The sequence below is a fragment of the Gymnoscopelus braueri genome (assembly GCF_963280865.1).
Source record: "Gymnoscopelus braueri genome assembly, chromosome: 22".
In the NCBI taxonomy this organism is placed as follows: Eukaryota; Metazoa; Chordata; class Actinopteri; order Myctophiformes; family Myctophidae; genus Gymnoscopelus; species Gymnoscopelus braueri.
The window spans coordinates 11,627,076-11,646,916 of NC_137624.1; the positions used below are offsets into that span (position 1 = coordinate 11,627,076).

The window sequence follows — 19,841 nt, forward strand, 5'->3', positions numbered from 1 at the left end:
ATGGTTAGGTTAGGGTAGGGTTATGGTTAGGGTAGGGATTTGGTGTAGGGTTATGGTTAGGGTAGGGATTTGGTGTAGGGTTATGGTTAGGGTAGGGATTTGGTGTAGGGTTATGGTTAGGGTAGGGATTTGGTGTAGGGTTAGGGTAGGGATTTGGTGTAGGGTTATGGTTAGGGTAGGGATTTGGTGTAGGGTTATGGTTAGGGTAGGGATTTGGTGTAGGGTTAGGGTAGGGATTTGGTGTAGGGTTATGGTTAGGCTGGGGATCTGGTGTAGGGTTATGGTTAGGGTAGGGATCTGGTGTAGGGTTAAGGTCAAGGGAAGTGTTTGGTGTAGGGTGAAGGTTGGTGTAAGGGTTTGGCTTAGGGTTAAGTTCATGACTGCCACAGACAGCGCAGAGTCAACAACTCAACATAGTTCACATTTTCATAAAAATTGTCTGTATAGAGATGCCACAGTTGCCTGATGAAGCTTCAAAATATGTCGAGTAGGGAATGAGAAAGAGAGAGAGAGAGAGAGAGAGAGAGGAGTAGAAACAAGGTATGAAGGCCCAGTGCACACTGTGTACTATTACCACCGTATACTAGTGTATCCATCCCAGACACACGCACGCACACACACACAGGCACACACACACACACACACACACACACACACACACACCACGCTCGCGTACACAAATGCATTTACTTTTAACACCAGATATATTATCAACCTAAATATGAAACTCAACCCTCTAAAATAATTTCATGAAAACTATTTGTTGTATAGGCTACTGCATGTCCTTCATCATGTGCGTTTGCTTGTCTAGTGGATGTTATTAGTCTTTACTGTCTGTACAGTCTGAGCCATCCTGCATGAGGGTAATATCCTCGTTTCTCATATTGAGGCCGCGGTTGAACCATCATGTTTAGGGCTAAAAGGAGGCATGAGGTGTGAAGAATTGCAACTAAAAGAATGATCTGTGCCACCACCGCCAGGGGAACGCAGTGCGATGGTGTTACACGCATGCTGGGAACCGCGTCTGGGTGTATGGTGGGAGGGATCACACCATTCCCCAGCGCGTCAACGTCACTCGAAAATATTGTTCGGGTCACTCAGATATTCATCAACATCGGCAGCATCATCATGAGCAGCATACTGTACGTCCATGCAGCGCGAGTGCCCTTCAACTTACCCCTTCTGAAAAACGGCGGTCTAATAACACGTGGCTTGTGGACTAGGCGCGGTGACCTTGTGTCCGTGACCTCTTGTGGAGCAACAGAGACAAGGTAAATTAGCTGTTACCTGGACACTAGAGGAGCAGGAAGCTTATAGCAGAGGTGGAACGTCACTGACTTCACCATCAAACTTCAAGTCACCTTCTAACGTATCTGTTTTTTCTTTTACCTACTGTATAGGGTGCTGCTATGAATGTTTACACATCTTCCAAGGGTGCTTGCTTTTAGAGGGCGTTTATGTTTTTTACTTAAAGCTGTAAAGCTATTTCTGGTAGTCAGAGGGGTTAATTGTGCATGAGCTAATTTCTCCATTAACTACTCTTCTTAAGAGTAACTTAGTAAATGTTTTTAAACCCCAATGGCAATATATATAAAATACACTTTTGTCTTTTGTATAATCCAATTGCACTTGATCAATGAACTATTTTGCTGCCAACCTCCTCTGTTGGTCTGTGGAGTCTGTAGACAACCATGTGTCTCCTCTGAGACTCATGGAGTCAACAGCCACTTCTTTTCACCTGACAGCAGGGAGTTTCACCGCGAGGGCGTAACGCATGTGGAGGAACACGCTATCCCTCCCAGTTCTGCTGCCTGCTGCACAAGTGCCCCGACCGACCTGTGGGAGTTGATAGTGTAGCGACGAATAACACAATCCCCAGTCAGCTTACCACGTACCATGCCTCTGGCATGTACTTTACCCCTGCACCACCCAGACACCCAAGAACATTTTTTTTTATTACTAAGAGTAGTAGTAAGATGCTAAAATATTCTGCCCTGTGTATCGTAGTTGAGCTGTATACTTAGACATTTGCCTATGAAACCACTGAATTAAGTTAAGTCTTAACATTAAGTTAACTTATTTGATCGTAACCTATCTTAGCTGATCTGTCTTTATTTTTATTAGAAAAGCAGATGCTGCTTTAAGCTTTAAGCGTGTCTGTGTGTGAGTTTATGTGTCTTACCATTGATTGAGAGTAGGGAAGAGTCGCAGGACAGTCGGCAGGCCCCCTCCTCTGAGGAACCAGGCACTGGCTGAGGAGCCTGGCCTTCCAGTGAACTCACAATGTCTGAACGGTCAATGTTCCTCAGAGCACCATATAGACTCTCCACTGACACACACACACACACACACACACACACACACACACACACACACACACACACACACACACACACACACACACACACACACACACACACACACACACACACACACACACACACACAGTGTAAACACAGGGGTGAAAAACGAGAGAGAGAGATACGCCATTCTGACGGAGCCAATTCTCTGTAACACTTTTAATGAGAACAGATCAACAACAATAGTAGTATTTGAATGTGCACATAGTACTACTGTGCAACATACTTCTATTTATACTTCTATGTATTCCGGTACATACTATAATTATCAACAACTGGTGACAAACTGGTACTGCAGCTACATTAAATGTATACTTTTCTAATTAAACATTCTATTGTATTTTCTTTTAGCAATATTATGGATACTTTACAAGTTAAGTGTGGTATAAGCAGGATGATGCCCCGTGAGCAAGTCAATGGCCTGATGCAAAGTGGAGGGCTGTTTATCCCTGCATCACGCACTTATTTCCTCATAACTGACTGTGCATTATCCAGCTTATAACACAGTTAACTTGTAAGTGTCCATAATGACCATCAATGTTAAATGATCCATTAGAAACATCTCCCATGGTTCTCTTTCATTCAATTCATGTATCTGCAGTAACATATTTTTGTCAACAGGTGTCGCCAATTACAAATCAGACTACTTCCATGAATCAGCTGTACATAGGGGTGTAACGATACGTTTTAACAACGATTCGATACGTATCACGATACTTGGTTGTCGATACGATACATGAACGATACAGGTTAATTTAGAACGATACGATACGTTTCGATTCAGCGATTTAGTCGATACGATACATGAACGATACAGGACAGGTTAATTTAGAACGATACGATTCGATTCAATGATTTAAAATCGATATAGTAACTATTTATTTACCCAAAAATTCTGTGTGAAAAATAAATACCTGGATACTGGATATAAACCCCTCTTTCTCTTTTCTTCTTCTTAAAAGTACTTAGTATTGATATAATTGATTATTTGCATTGCAGAACGATTCGATACGATTATTTGCATTGCAAAACGATTCGATACGATTCAAAGTCAAACGATACGATATTTAGCTGTTTGCATATCGATATAGTAGATCGTTGAAAATTCAAAACGATGCATCGATGCAGTTACTGTATCGTTACGGGCCTAGCTGTACAGTATCACTATGCTGCCAGATAACATTAGCCTGTTATTTACCCACTGAACTGGAGTTTATATGTTGCTTAAGATTGTTTTTGTTGACAGAGCTGTATTTGTTGGTGGGAAAATAATCTGCTGTTTTCTCCTACTTGATAAATTGTTCGTAGTATTGTTGTATAAAAGCTTCATCATACTTGAGGTTATCTTTGGGTATGACAGAATTACAGCAGTGCTGAAGTACAATGCAATATAACAGTACTTAATCTCATACAGTATGTATATTTATATTCAGGTGCAAACAGAGCTGAAATATGGAGATACAAGGTTTCTGCTCAACAGCAGAAGGGGTCAGACTTACTCTTGGCCCTCTTGCCCTCTCTGCTGGCCCACAGGTTAAGCAGGGCAGAGCTCTGGTCCAGTAAGGAGTTGGGGTTCTCCACACGGATCCTGTTAATGTCATCCACACCAAACTGGAGCTCCCGTGCCAGTTCTGACAGAAGGACGGAGGCACAGACAAACACATACACAGGCGGTCAAAGGGAAGAAGCACAGCCATTTTCAGAAAACATCAGTGGTGGAAAAAGTACTCACATTTTTACTTAAGTAAAAGTATCAATACTGCACTGTAGAAATACTCTGTTACAAATAAAAATCTGGTATTAAAAATGGCCGAAATGTATATAGGGCTGAAGAGGTTACTGTATGTTTTGTAATAATAAACACAATCTACAAAGTAACTAGTAACTAAAGTTTTTAAATAAATGTAGTGGAATAAAAGTACAATATTTGGATCCGAGATGCAGTGGAGTAGAAGTAAAAGTACAGAAAATTGGAAATACTCAAGTAGAGTACAAATGCCTCAAAATTGTACTTAAGTAAATGTACTTAGTCACTTTCCACCACTGGAAAACGTTTGTTCCTGCATACAGCTCCAACAGAACTGACCTGCCCAGCTCAAACCCAGATGTTCAGCTATGAGGCTGATCTTGATTTCCGTCCTCTCCATGGCATTCACTGTAGCTGAATAGAAACAACACTCCACTCAGACACACACACACAAGACTGCAGAGCAGTGGTTTTCAAACGTTTTGTGCCGAAGGCACACCATTTGGCAATCTCAAGGCACACCTGCATTCATACAGAAAAAGTCTATCTACAGCTTAGCAACACATCGGGATGCAAGCTTTTTTATTTGATTTAGAAAATGTAAAGAAAATGTTTAAATGTTTGCCTATAATGGCTTGCCCAAAATCGGGACACCAGGTGGTTAAAATATATTTCTTTAGGTTAAAGAGTTTGCCTCTATATTGGCTATGCACAAAGTACTCATACACACAGTAGTACGTATCTAAGGCACACCTGGGTTTGTAACAGAGATTGTAGAAGAAACCATGCTTGGATTTCCTCTAAAGGTGTGTTCAGACCAGATACGAAAATATCTTTCTAATGGCTTGAATCGTGTCATTTTGGTCACTGGCTGTTACGCTGCAACATAAGCGTTCATTTAACTAATAGTCTCTACAGTATATGTATACTGTCAGTGTCAATCACTGTACACACTATGGAAACAGTACCGAATTCTAATGACAACGTTTTCATCTAGCAGTTAGTTGTATGTGTGAAAATAAGAAAGATTCATGACTAAAATATATAGATAGTTAACCATCAAGCTGTGAAAAACACACACCAAGCATGTGTTTTTCCTCCTTCTAAGCTGGCAGCTGTACTGCCCGGGATGACAGCAGAGCAGATGACATTTTGGGAGTAAATAGAACACAGTTTGTTGACCCAAATGCCGAGGGCTTGTTTTGTTTGCAGTTACATAAAACAGATGTACATGTAAAATGTACACAGGGACCCCTACAGTGTTAAATTCACCAGCGTTCATTTAACTCTGGGAGTCTACAAATGGAACCAAATGGACCTGTGTGGTGTCTTTCTTGCATTGCTGTGTTCCCGGTCGGTTGGAACTTGGAACTGGAAGAATCAAGGAGTCAACTTGCTGACCTCAGGCAAGCGTAACAACATACTGTATCATACAAAACAACATCAACGCTGATTGGCTGTCGAGACGCGGAGGGTGAAATGAGGGGAAGCGAACGTCGTCTCAGTTGGGATTTTCAACCTAGAGCAAAGACACTGATGAAATACCTTGGTCGTGCCAAGTCATTTTGCATTGACTTTGTATGGAATCGCGCCGCTCAAATAAATATCTTTGGGTCCGAACTGAACACACCGTAACAGTTCAGCAACCAACCAAGCTGTCTTTAATGCATGTTATTACAAAAGCACAAATCCTATTGGGTAACAATTGCTATGCATCCCATGCATATAATGAGTTATAAATATACTTATAATGGATTATAATCTGATTATAACACTGGATAATTACAATTATAAACACTCATAAGCAGCTACTCGCAATTTAAACTGCAAGAGTGAAAATCTGCTGCATAATTAAGAATTTAACCTCATCTGTGTTGTGACAATTCAATCAATTCAATTAATTGATTGATTGCAATCATAACACAATCTAATGCCTTTTATAATGACTTATAAATCAAGTACTATGATACTTCATAATTGTAATCATTTTTGGTAACACTTCCTATGCATCCCATGTTAATTTGCATACTTGCAATGCATCATAATTACTTTATAAGGCTTTATTGCTGTTATAATAACTATTAAACTACATACTGTGATTATGTCACTTTACGTCACTAAGTGGTCATTTGTTACTTAAACTGTTAAGACTTACTAAATAAAAAAAAATCAAACTATTAGAATTATAATGCACTATGATCTACAAGCTCACAACACGTCATGTTGCGACTCATTGTGAACTTGGAGATCTACGATTTTCGCAGAATGTTCACCTATTTCTGCAGAACGCTAGGGTTCATGTAGCTAAGTTGCTGTTAAAGTGCAATAGCAATACTTACCTCAACAAAAGCACTGTTCTGTTGACGGGAATAGGCATTACCCACAAAATATAGAGTTTTTGTCCATACGAACCTCAGGGTTGGCAGACCATGGTCAGTGGAAGTGTAGGTTAAAATAGGGGGTGGTTAGATAAGAGTATCATTCAGATGCTAGAGTCCCATCTACTAATGTAGCATTCAATATATCATAGAGGGACCGAGGTGCAATGTAGCAGTGCTGTGTATTTGTTAGACAGAAAAGGCCTTTCTCCTTTGCATTATCGTTATTCAAACCAACCAGACCACCACTCCTGACTCTTGGCTGATTTGCCGCCAACCAATTGGAAGGCTCCTCTGTCTACAGTACCTCCACTGCGAGGTCCAGCACATTCTCAGTGCTAAGCTATGGTAAAATGCTAACAATATCTGCTGCCATGCCATTGGAAATCGCAGTGGAGAGACCAGCGCCATGCAAAACCATTCATCAGTCACCATGGCTACCAGGACAGTCATAAAGAAAGAAAAAAAGGCCAGTTAGCCATTTGCCATGGAGCTATTTTGGTTTCTGTTAGGCAAGGCTACCCCATCTTTGGGCATACATTCAATTCCTCTAACTGCACTGCAGAAAACTCTGATGTAGTGCAGCAGTGCGTTGCATCCAAGGCTCAAGTCTTTGTGCCATGCGTGCACACGAGAGAGGTGGAAATAGAGAGGGTGGAGAGGGAAGCGGAGGGGTGTGGGCAGAGGGTCAATGCAACATTCAGGGTCCTTCTCCTTCATGGATATACTGGGAGAGGACCCACGGTCAGGCAAAGGGACACTCACCCAGGGCAGGCTCATTCAGTGCACTGTAACGTTCTCTCAAGGCAAGAGGGGTCAATGTTCTCCGACGCTCTTCACTCCCAGCAACCTAAGATGGTCACAAAAGTGAAAATTATTCATTCTTTCAAATCCGTGTTTTGAGATATTTACACCGCAGTTAAGAAGATTTGTGTTAGCGCTCGGGTGGCGCAGTGGTAAAGTCCCTGCCCACCACCACGGAGGTGGTGCACCTGTCAGCAAGGAGTGTTGGGCGGGAGGAGTAGGACGAAGGCTCTACATCGTCCTCTCGGTGGTGGCTCCTCACTGGCAGGTCAGTAGGATACAACAACAGTGACAACACAGAAATGTGTGTGGGGAGGAATTAATTGGCATAACGACTAATTGGGGAAAAAATTATTGGCTACTCTAAATTTCAATACCTGTCCAATACCTCAGTCCATTTCAGAGGATATGATATTTTACTTTTGTTGTGGAAACGTTTTAGAAATAGGACATGGATATAGCAGCACGGACACTTTTTGGCTTGAATTACCCTATCAATCTATGTTTATTGTCCTCTTAGGGCAAACATAAGCTATTTTATACTGGATGTACATTTAATTTTAAAATGATAATTTCAGTGTTTATTTAGCCCTTAAAAACCACAATCCATAATTCTGCAAACCCATCGAGGAACGTTCATAGATTAGACAACACGTCCCGCAGAAAGATAGCCCAATGAAAATATATTTAAAAAAAGGCCTCCATCCATATCAGTTCTTACATGGATCAGATCTCATCTGTATTTCTAAACTGGAAATGGAACCAAATGGACAAATGTACATATGGAACTAAAAGGATCCCTTATAGTTCATTAGGTTCCATTGGTTCCATTTGTACTCTCATGCGTCTCGTGCGTGCATACATGGATTACTATAGTTGTGCGGGCTAAATGTCCCCATGCACAGGTAGAGTTGCATTTGAGAAATAGATATTGTGAGGACAATTTTGCTGGTCCTCACAAGAGAAAAGGTTGTTTCATGGTTAAATCAGAGTTAAAAGTCCTTACACTGGGAGCATGATTGAGCCTGATATACGTATACTTAAGTTGCACGCTGGTGTCGCACACTGAAAATATCTAATCTACAAGCACCAAAATGGTGGGTATGTAGATCTGCTATTTTCGGTGCGCAACACCACCGCACAACTAAGTATAACTCAGGCGTTATGGTTAGGGTTAAGAGAGGAAAAATGCATGTGCCTGTGTGCACTTACCTTAACACACGGCGGCATGGCGATGTTGAGATTACACAGTACGTGCTGTGCTTCCTCGTATTTGGTGGACTTTCGCATGAAGGACAAGAACCCAGTGGCATCTTTGTTGCTGTCTCTGACCTGAGAGCGACAATTGGAGAGTGCGAGGTAGAGAAGGAGATAGAAGGAGAGAGAGACAGAGATAGAGGATGACATGGGGGGGGGGCAGAGAGGGAGAAAAAGAGAGAGAGAGAGACAGAGGGGGGGGGGTGGAGAGAATGCCAAAAACAAAAGAGGGAGTAAAATAGAGGAGAGAAGAAATGAAAAACATAGACGGAGAGCGCACAGCAAGACAGACAACATCAGAGAGAGATGAAGAGAATGGAAGGCAGAGAGAAGAGGGAGAAGAAAAAAAAGAACAAATCTGGTATTAGAACTCTCTGTAGTGTCGGGGGTGCGCGGAGCAGTAACACAGGTCAAGGAGCAAGGAGGAGGAGAAGGAGGAGGAGGAGGGGGGGGTACAGGGATGGAAGCAGTCCACAGGCAGGCGAGAGAGAGAGATTTACCTGCACTTTTTACCTGGACGTCTGTCAGACCAGACAGTTACACAGTGACCGTGAGAGAGAGAAAGAGAGACAGTGAGACAGACATACAGACAGGCGAGGCCGCAAAGATAAAGCAGGCAGGCAAAGAAAGTGAGAGAAGTCACATATAGGACGTGCACACGGTTCGACAAGAGAGCACGTAGATAGGTAGGTAGGTAGGTAGGTATAGGTAGGCACAGGTAGACTGGTACAGGTAGGTTGTGTTATGTCGTGACGTGGAGACACAGTACTGAACAAGCCATTCATCTGGCTGCAATGGAAGAACAGGCTACGTCACATAGGCGGACGAGGTCTGGACTGCAGGGATAGACACACTGAGAGGTAAACGAAGGGACCAATGACCACAGATATAATAACAAATAGACAATGTACGGCTGATTCATAATTTGTCACGCTTCGGAGTTGCGCGACAAACATAGCCGATCTACAGTACAAGCTCACAGGGCGTGCGATGCGATGCGACGCAATCGATGCGATGAGCTTGTAGTTCGGCTATGTTCGGTGCGTGACTCTGTCACACGACCGAGTATAAGTCAAGCCAGACACTGACAAACGGACACAAACATACAGATGTATGCAAATTGATTTACAAAAAAAATTAGCCATTCAAGAAAAACAATGAGGCAAGAGCAAACAAATAACAAAAGAAAAAATAAGAAAAGAAATGAGTTCAGGGTGTGACACACAAACATAAACAAGAAGGGGGTGGAAAATAAACAATCTTCAACCTTTATTTTTCTAGTAGGAAGTTAAAGATGCTGTAAGTGGTATTATTCTGTTAAAATAAGTGTTAAAGATAGCTCTATATTTCCAGAGTATTTGTTCAGGAACAGGGATCTCCCCATCTCTCCAGCTCTGAATATAGAGACCAGCTTGCACTTCACACAATCTGGTAAAAAGTTTTAAATCTTGTTAAAAATGACTAAACCTGTTTTTGTCGCATTCCTAAGCCAATAATTTGATGACCAGCGGACCGGTAGGCAGCGGTTCCGGTAGGAGACACAAAGGAGACTCTTTGTGTCTCCTACCAGAACCGCTGCCGGTCATCAAATTATGGGCTTAGAAATGCAACAAAAACTAAAAAATATCCATGAATTAGGGGTGAACTATCCCTTTAACAATGGGAAGTGTACCTTTAAATATTCCACAACTGCCATAATACTATACAGTTAAGGGCTACAAACAAGCTTCCCAACTTTGTAAACACCCATTTTGTAACTATGGCACTGGGAAACAACATACACAATACGAGCTGCTATTACAAAATTGTCCAACCAATATTGTATCGAATATTGTATTAAATGTTTTGTTTTGCAAACCGCTTTCTAGTGGTGTAAACATCCAACTGGATGTTGACATGGGTTTTCACATGTCCTAGCAACAGTACTGTTGAAACCTTCAAGACACAGCAGTCCTGTCATACAGTATGTCATTTACAAGAGCAACTAATGTCAGAGGACTGCTGCTCAAGTTTAATAGAGGTTTGAATGCTGAAAAGTGTAGAAAAATGTACTGCCAAACCATATTACTTAAAGAAGGAACTCTTGATTTTAAGCTTGTACAAGTATACACTTTGAATGAAATGAAAATATACATATCTTCAGGGTGTAACAGTGCACCAAAATGTATACAAACCTACTGCTATTACTGCTACACACTAAGTTCTCCAATAAATAATCTAATGGAAAATAATAAATTAATTATATGTTAAGAACTGAACTTTTCCATTTAATTTTCCACTCAAAGGGGTAACCCCCCCCCCCCAAAAAAAACGTTTCCATTGCACTTGCAGATTTAAGTGTCAGGACCAAACACCACTCTAATCACAGCCAGTTAATTTACTACCACAGGAAGAGATGGCACAGTACGTGTCACAGCCCCACAGCCAGATTTGTGCAAGTGTGTTCATAAATGGGGTAAGTTTGTACAACATGAAACATGGACAACAGCAGCTTTTGCTTATTCATGAAGGATATTCACATTTGCACGGTGCTGTTTTAAATGAGCTAACATGTCTGATGCGTTGCCAGCAGCATACTCGAGCGCTACTGAACAATGCTGCTACACTGCTTTCATCCTATCCACTTGTCTTTCCCCGTTGTTGTACTTCATAGAGAAACCAAAGTGTTCTCAAATACACAGAGAGATCTTAATGATAACGGGGAGGTCTTCAAACTCTTCCATCTCAGCTGCCGACATGACGGACAGGGTTTAGGGCTAAGCGTAGTGACTGTGTAGACCTGTATGGTGCGCTCCCTTAATAAGTCCAAGTGGAAACTCGGATTTTACGTTTTTTTTGCACTCGGATCGGTACACTGAACGCCCTGTGCCGAAACATTCGACATTTAGTATAAATAAGTGTACTATTACACCCCTATTATATGTATATACACACACAATATTTACATACGGATTCATGTAATTTGTATGTAAGTTATGAATGAACACATGATGCAAAATCAATAATAGAACAACAATACCCATTATGAATGGACTGTCAACAGACACACAACCATACTAACACACAGAACATAACTGACAACCCTACTTACAGAAATCCTTCACACCGATATGTTTCTGTTCTATTGCATTTTCTTTTCCTTTTTTTCTGTGATTAATTAGTATTTCTGTATTAAAATGCGTCCACTGTAGTTGAAGGGGACCTTGTGGGTTTCTAATTTCCTGTCAACTCTATTATGTGGATTTATATACATATTTCTGTAAGTAATGCAGTAATACATATACACAAACACAGATTGTTTACGAAGACTAGAAGATGTATCAAGTGAAATTTGTACAGTTGATTTTATATTGACTATGATTCTTTATGATGTCTTTTTTATTACTTGTATTATGATTGATTTACATTTACTGAATATATATTTTTTAGGGTATAATATAGACTTCATTTTTGTATTATAACATACTGTTTTACAATATATTGTTATATGATAAGGGCCGGACAAAATAAGCTTTTGCTTCTCTCTGCCCCTTCTTGAACAAAAATTGTTTTATTTGTTCAAGATAATAAATCAAATCAAATGAGTGTTTTCTCTGTACATGTATTTTTCCATTTAAATTGTTTTAAGACGTTCTGTGACCTTGCCTGCTGAAGTATTTCCAATTTCCCTATTTTTTAATGATAATATATTATTCTGAATAATTGACCACATATTAGGCGTTCAGTTTGAAGGGAAAACTGTTAAAAAAAAGAGTTGGAATCAATTAATATGGTTTAGTTTTATGTATTTCTGCTGTGATACTGCACTGCTAAGATATTATAGCAAATACTCGTTCATAGTATGCATAATTCATACTTAATTGCGGTCCGGTGTCGCATGCCGAAAAATAGCAGATCTGCAAGCTGAAATACGTGTCTCTTCAGAGCTTGTACTGTAGATCAGCTATTTTCGCCGTGGGACACAGGTGCAAAACTAAATATAAATCAGGCTCTAAAAACTCGAAAGACAGTGAATATACAACATAACCACAATATGATCTGACAAATTCACAACTGTAGATGTGAGTAATCGGAAGACAAGACGGATACATAGAGGAACAGACAGGGTGACAGACCTTGACAGACACAGGAAGCCGGTTATCTCTGAAAGCCTGGAAGCTGAAGCTCCGTGGCTGTTGAGTGGCTTTCCGCACAGGCACCAGGTTCCCAGAACACTCCAGGAACAACGGCATGCCCTCCATCACCTGAGAGAAGCAGAAGGAGTTTTAAAAGGTGGTGGCGCGGGTCCATTCGGTTCCAAATGCACATTCATGGGGTTCCATTAGCACTGAGGATTTTGCGGTGTGGCAGATGTGTGAATTCCTGTAGGGATTTTATTTGCATATGAGCTTTTGTGTGTGTGTGTGTGTGTGTGTGTGTGTGTGTGTGTGTGTGTGTGTGTGTGTGTGTGTGTGTGTGTGTGTGTGTGTGTTTGTGTGTGTGTGACTAAAAGCTCCCCTGCTGGTTGGATTAATTCCCGAGAAAATGGCAATTTTCCTGTAAAATAATAATGAATCATTAACAACTGACAGCCTAAGCTTCAGTTGCTGCAGTTAGAGAATATACGCGATAATCTTTAACAAAGCTCATTCCAAAACAACAAGGCAACAATCCAATGAGGTCCTGGATTGTTGCCGTTGGTTGAACCAAAAATAAATTACAATCATTAAACCTTTTTTTCTATCATGTGAATAGATTTTTTTTTAATTCAATTTAGTGCATCCTTTAACAGAATCTTCTTTGAAAAAAATCTCAATATTGAGGTCTAGCCTTTCTCACAGAGCTATACTGCCACCACCAGAGGGCGACATGACACTACATTAGCTTGGACACACTAAACTCTCTAGAATTCAACTAAATGCCTATTGCCTGCCCTAGTGCCATACACTAGAAGACTTTGAAAAGACTTACTGACACCCTCTTTCACATCTACAGACAAAGTGTCATCAGTCACAAAGAGTGAAGTTATCTTGGTAGGATATAGCAAATACAGTTACGTCTGGCACTGGTCCTATGAGAATCTTTTCTCTGCGTAAAGTCCAGGTCATGAGCACAATTACTGTTCACCAAATAACACTTAGTTGCGTTCTGGTGTCGCGTGCAGACGGACAAAAAAATGGCTGCTACAATCCTTGAGTCTGCATGGACATGCATACGTATAAACATAGCATAGCCTACACGAGTACTGTATAGCGGACCCTGAGGAGATCTCTAGGAGGCATCTTGTTGTTGCATGTCACATGTCTGTATCGGTCTGTATTTCTGTTCATATAGCTTTTACATGGGTATGTCATGTCATTGCATGAGGTTTGTCATTTTGTGGGTGATTATGTGGGGTGTGATTATAGTTACAGCAGAGCTGTGGTCTTGTATTTTGTCTTTTGTCTGTGTATGCACGGATGTACTGTATTTGTTGTATTGCTCTGTTTATTGTAATCTTTGTATATTTATGATAAGGACCCCCTCGAAAACGAGATAATGCATCTCAAGGGGTTTATCCCTCTAATAAAGGTACATTATTATACAAATCATTGAACATCACATAAGCTTGTGATGTTAAGTTTTATATTGGGGTTTCTTGTTTATTTTATCCAATTCACTTTAACTATAACTTCATCCGCTATCTAGTGCTGACCTCAATGTCTCGGCTCCGAGCCACCTCCGTGAAGTTCTCATGCAGCTCCAGGGTTTTGTCCATCTTGTCGTCTGTCATGCAGTAACAGCGCAGGCGTCCCTCGCGCGCCTCGTTCATCTTGGCGAACACCACGAATTTGGCCATATAGGGGACTGACATCAGCTCCTTGTACAACAGGTTGGCAAAGGTCACCGCTTCAGCTGTACGTGGACAATCTGCCAGCCAGAACCTGGACAGACGGACAGACTTCATCAATATGTAGTAACGTGACCTACAAGTTTACATGGGCCTCTGTTGTGTTTTCCTTGTGTGTCATGTGTTCATTTATCCATTTGTAACTGTGAGAGAGTACAAGTGTAACCAAATGGCGCCTTACAGGTCCATTTGTAAACTTTAAAAGTTAAAGGATATATTATATGTATAATTATTTTCTGGAAAAAGACAAATAAAGTTATAAATAATAATAATAAAAAGAAAATAATACATCCACAATAGCTTTCAAAAAGGTGTGATATAAAATTATTGCTTTTCCCCAGAACAATTAGTATGATAGTGAAATAATCATTTTGGTAATTTTGTCAGTCCGGCAAAACTCCAGAATTATTTACCTCTAGGTACTTTTTACCCTAAATATATTCTAGTAAGTCAGCAACAGTGTTACAATGTTGCAGACTACATGATTGCTGCCTTATAGAGGTGACAGGGAAATAGTACAACCTACGCAACAGAGGTGTTGTGAAAGTGTGACATACTGTATCTAAAGGCTGAATGCTGTCTATTGCTCCTTTCAAATTAAGAGTGAGATTTTTACTGTGCAACGTCAAGTTGGTATGAGTCAGATTCCTCACCTTGCAGAAACATTGGTGGTGAAGTTGGCACATTTGTTGGTGTACATGAGCTTGGTGGTCCCAGTGATGTCTTCCCACTGGGCTGGTGCTGTACCACCTGGACAACACCAACCACAGTAATCAAGTTAGTATTAACTCCATATTTACACTTTAAACTCATACGGTGTAACTTTGCTTTGTTTTGGTGACTGAGACACTCTTGACTAAAATTGTAGACTATTTGTAATGTAATTTAGATGCATGATGTTATGTAGACAGATGTCAGGTTCATTTGTTGACCAGAGGCATAGTTACCGTATATAGTTTGTATAGTTTCAATCTACAGATTATTATTTATTTTTATATTATACTGTTTAGAATGATTTACTGTTTAGACTTAGGTTCCAGGTTTACCTCGTGTTTACCTTGCTTACTGTAAATCGCTCTGGATTAAGAGCATCTGCTAAATGCCTAAATTGTAAATTTAGAGAAGTGGTCACAACACATTTAGTATGTGTAATGGTTATTGTGGAAAAGTATGCCAGTGAAAAGTTATATATAAAAAAAGTTACACAGTATGACTTTAAAACAACAATAACGTCCATTCTACAAATTACCACCAATTAAGATACAATTAAGACTCTCCTACTGTGCTGCCCTGTTGTGTGTTTTGTGTCTTTGATTCCATGTTTGTTCTTTGCCCCGCCTAATTGTAAATCTCTTGACCACTCATCAGCTTATTCCAAATCAACCAGTCAGAGTGGACTGCATTCCATTCTCCTAATCACATTTGCTCCTATTTAAACCCTGTTTGTCTCTGTGCTCCGAGCTCTCTGCCAGGCTGTATCACCATGTGTGTCTCTGTCTTGCATGTGTTCTCTGCTCACCAGTCAGTAACTGTTCAGCCTGATTATTTAAACCAATGACTTAGCTTTGACATTATTGCACCCGTTTGCTGCTGTTAATATTCTCTGACTCGTTTAACGCCTGCTGTTTGTTGGATTAGTTCACCAGGGGTTTTCTTTTATGGATTACGTCCAAGGACTTGGTTAAACAGTTTTCTGTGAATCATTCTGTACTTAAAAGCTCCTGGAAACTCTGTCCACTTTTGGGTCCAAAAAACGTTATCCTGACAATTTAATGTGCACATGAGCCGATTAGACTTAATCATGAACAGCTGGTACCACACCAGTAGAGAGGGGTAGTGCTTCAAAGAAAAACAAAAATCTCTTAAATTCAGACTGGACCGTACCAATGACACTGCAAAGGAGGCGCAAGCTAGTGGTGTCTCCCTCCCCAGCATCACGTGTACTCTCCCGCCAGGACGGAGGCAGTGGGATGCGCAAGCCAATTGGACGGTGGAACTTGCGTCGGCGCGGCTCTACGGTGACTACTGGGCTGAAGGTTGCCTGGTTACCAAGTTGTCGAGTCAACATTTCATCGGGGATTGGCTGAGCCTGAGGTGGGAGGGGCACAGGGATAAAGAGAGCGGAAGATAAAGAGTGAGATAAGAGAGTAGAGAGTTAAACAACATTTTAAAAAGAAGGAATACTGGCAGAAAAAGACTCGCTCTCTGCATACACTATTATTAGGAAGACTCCTTAGACAGAGACTAAGAAAATAGTATTTATTTTATTTTAACATGCTCATAAAGTGCTCTGTGCTCAAAGTGAGGAATGCAAAAAAAGTAGCAAACGTTTCGGTCCTAGGTCCTTCGTCAGTGCTATTATGAGATCCTCATATAACACTGACGAAGAACCTAGAACCTTTTTCTGCCAGTTCTCCTTTATGTTTTTGAGACCACCGCACCTGCAGTCACCCCTGAACAAAGGACAAAGAATACCCTGCATAAAAAGAAGGAATAGAAATAAATCTATAGACATGAATGCAAGTAAATTTAAGGTCAATTTCAATTAAGATAATTGGGCTTTTTATGTTCACATTTAGATGCAGAGCACATGATCGACAGAGGTGACCTTACTTATGTTTCACCCGTTTCAATTGAAACAGGCCCTGCCCTCCGGGGGGCCCACGAATGACAAACAAGAATTGAATTATTCAGCAGCATTGTACTCTCATCTGTTTCAGTCTTCTGTTTCTGCTGCACCATATTTTGGCAAGCGAAGTCAAAGTCTCACTTGCAGAGGTTTTGGAATGTGGGATCGACTTACATGAGAAGTCAAATGCACACCGTGCCCACATGGATAGCTGGAGCGAAACCGGCCCGAGGTTCTTAAGGCCGCCTCTGCACATGAGCAAAATCATACTACTATAAGTCTATGTAATAGAGAAGGTTTGTAGGCAGAACTAGGGAATACAGTGAGGCTGGATTGAAAAAAAAGAATGGATAACAACACACTTTAGAGTAGAGCACAGTAAATCATAGCACAACCATACTCACACACATGCAACCAATTCATATTTCACACCTGAACTTCAAGTTAACGATGAGTTCTTAGCTTGAAGAGCCGTTCATGTCGGCAAGAGACACTGTTGTGCAATGGGGTATATGTCAGTGTGTCTCACAACTTAAATCAGGGAACTGAAGATGAATGGCTGGTAAGTCAACACCAAAAACCTAATTGACACATGTACTGTATGCAATTTTTGGTTCAAGATAAAAAAAGATCAGTGCTATGACAAGCAATGAAAAAAGGAAAGAAAGAAAACGAAACACACAAACCAAAATTCCATTGCGTCATCCTTTTTGTCAAGATGGGGAATCAGACATGTGTTTCCGTGGTAGTCTTGATGAAAGACTATCGCCACGGTGCTGCCAAAAGCTCTTACTTGACACGACAGACAACGCTTATTTGCCTGAACTCATTTAGGAATGGGGAGTGACAACATGAAAGGCAAAGATGCTCCTCTTTGATAAACCAACTCCTGAGTTTAGCAAACAGGGTCTTCAATTTGATACTGTAAAAATCTGCATACATACAGTACTGTAATCATACCATAAATTAAAGCAATAAGCCACAATAGGCTGTGGTTTTCCGTGTATTTTAGAACAGCTAAGAGGCCTGACCCTATTTTTCTAAAACACTTACCAAATAGGCCAACGAGGAAATCGTAATCATATACCAATTAAAATATATATAATAATAATATACATTTATATACATTTCACTACAAGAATGATTTCTGCAAGAAGGTAGTCCCTGTGACCGCCTGCACAAACAAGGAAGTTGCTGTACAAATGCATGGAGGTACCGAGTGGTAACAGAGTATTTTTAGTAATGCATTTGTTGTAAAACCTTGGGATGAAAAGGAGCGTTCCTCTTGCCACAGGAAAAGCAAAATGGCAATGTTTGATGCAAAATGTAAAGTCTGTTCCATACGTATTTATATGGATGTAAAGCAATCCGGATGTAATAAGCTAATTAAAATATGTCACACTGTATGATCAATTAGAGTTACAAGCCCTAAGCTTTGATCTCCAGGGTTAACTTTGGAATGAAGATGGATTATCCACTTGTTACTTTCCAAGTTTATTTGGAAATTAATTTAAAACAAAAATCCCCAAAACATACAATAAAGATTAATGAGACTATTAGCAGGCTATTTGCCACCATAACCTCTTAAATCCTATATACTTAGTTAACCAGGGTCCCCCAGTCTTCTATTGGTGGTCCCATCCTTTTTTCCTTCTACATGAAATCTCTTGGCCAAAAATAGCCAATCGACTATTTTCCACAAAAGGGCGCTAGTGTTCATGTGGTCATCTGAATAACAATAACAGCCAATTCATAAAGTAAACATTGTATATATTGTGGCTTGTGTGGAGTGGTGTAAAGTAACTAAGTACATTTACTCAAGTACTGTACTTAAGTACAATTTTGACGTATTTTTACTTTACTTGAGTATTTCCAGTTTTCAGTACTTTTACTTCTACTCCACTACATCTCAGAGGCAAATGTAGACTTTTACTCCACTACAATTATTTGACAACTTTAGTTACTAGTTACTTTTCAGATATAAATGATGATATTAAGAAACATACATTAACCACTTTAACCCTATTTTATACATAGGATATTTGAAAATAGCCGATCTACAAGCACACAACGTGATGCGTTGTGAGCTTGTAGATCGGCTATTTTCAGACATGTTAGTACTTTTACTTTTGGTACTTAAAGTATATTTTGATGCCGATACTTTTGTATTTTTATTGCAGTATTGATACTTTTACTTAAGTAAAACATGCGAGTACTTTTTCCACCACTGCTTGTGTGTGCAGAAACACTGGCGATGTGAACACAGCATGATTGAAATGGGCAACACAGAATTGAGGTGACTGGCACAGGTACGTATTTTGGCACAGGTTCATGGACAGAGGAAAACAGTCAGCTGTTAAACTAACTAAACATCTGTCTCCAGTGAAAACCTGTTTCCAATTGCATTCCAATGCACTAAATGATCTCTTCAATGCCAAAATGAACATCCAAGCAGTTACAGTTCATTTAACTTTTACAGCAAGTCCTTAATGTGGACTGGCTGTATTAATTTGTCACAATGTGACCTTCATTTATCTCTACTTTCTCCACTGATTCAGCATCCTCCCTCCTTCTTTCCCTTCTCCATAAAGGCTGTGAAAGACTCCGAAATTGTCAGACGTCATTGTTTACAACGGCTGTAGCCACACTGGATGCATCAATGTGTTGACGCATCTTTCAGAGCTCGTTTCTATTTTGGAATTGGAGCGTTGATGCGCCGCACAGACCATCCAAAATCTGTTACAATGCAGAAAGCTAACCTCTTTTTATTCCAAACTTGTATTGCAGTGCATACTAT

At 40.3% G+C, this 19,841-nt stretch overlaps 1 protein-coding gene across 1 annotated transcript in view; it reads right to left on the reverse strand.

Annotated features, from left to right (window-relative positions):
* ank1b (ankyrin 1, erythrocytic b) overlaps positions 1 to 19,841 on the reverse strand; it is a gene marked incomplete at both ends in the record, with an annotated part of 143,087 nt that overhangs the window by 10,950 nt on the left and 112,296 nt on the right. The window contains 10 exons of the mRNA XM_080420187.1: positions 1,178 to 1,249; positions 2,183 to 2,329; positions 3,860 to 3,991; positions 4,447 to 4,521; positions 7,251 to 7,335; positions 8,502 to 8,621; positions 12,662 to 12,790; positions 14,221 to 14,449; positions 15,069 to 15,165; positions 16,300 to 16,504. Coding sequence (XP_080276313.1) covers positions 1,178 to 1,249; positions 2,183 to 2,329; positions 3,860 to 3,991; positions 4,447 to 4,521; positions 7,251 to 7,335; positions 8,502 to 8,621; positions 12,662 to 12,790; positions 14,221 to 14,449; positions 15,069 to 15,165; positions 16,300 to 16,504 — 1,291 coding nt within the window. The remainder of the gene's footprint in view (positions 1 to 1,177; positions 1,250 to 2,182; positions 2,330 to 3,859; positions 3,992 to 4,446; positions 4,522 to 7,250; positions 7,336 to 8,501; positions 8,622 to 12,661; positions 12,791 to 14,220; positions 14,450 to 15,068; positions 15,166 to 16,299; positions 16,505 to 19,841) is intronic.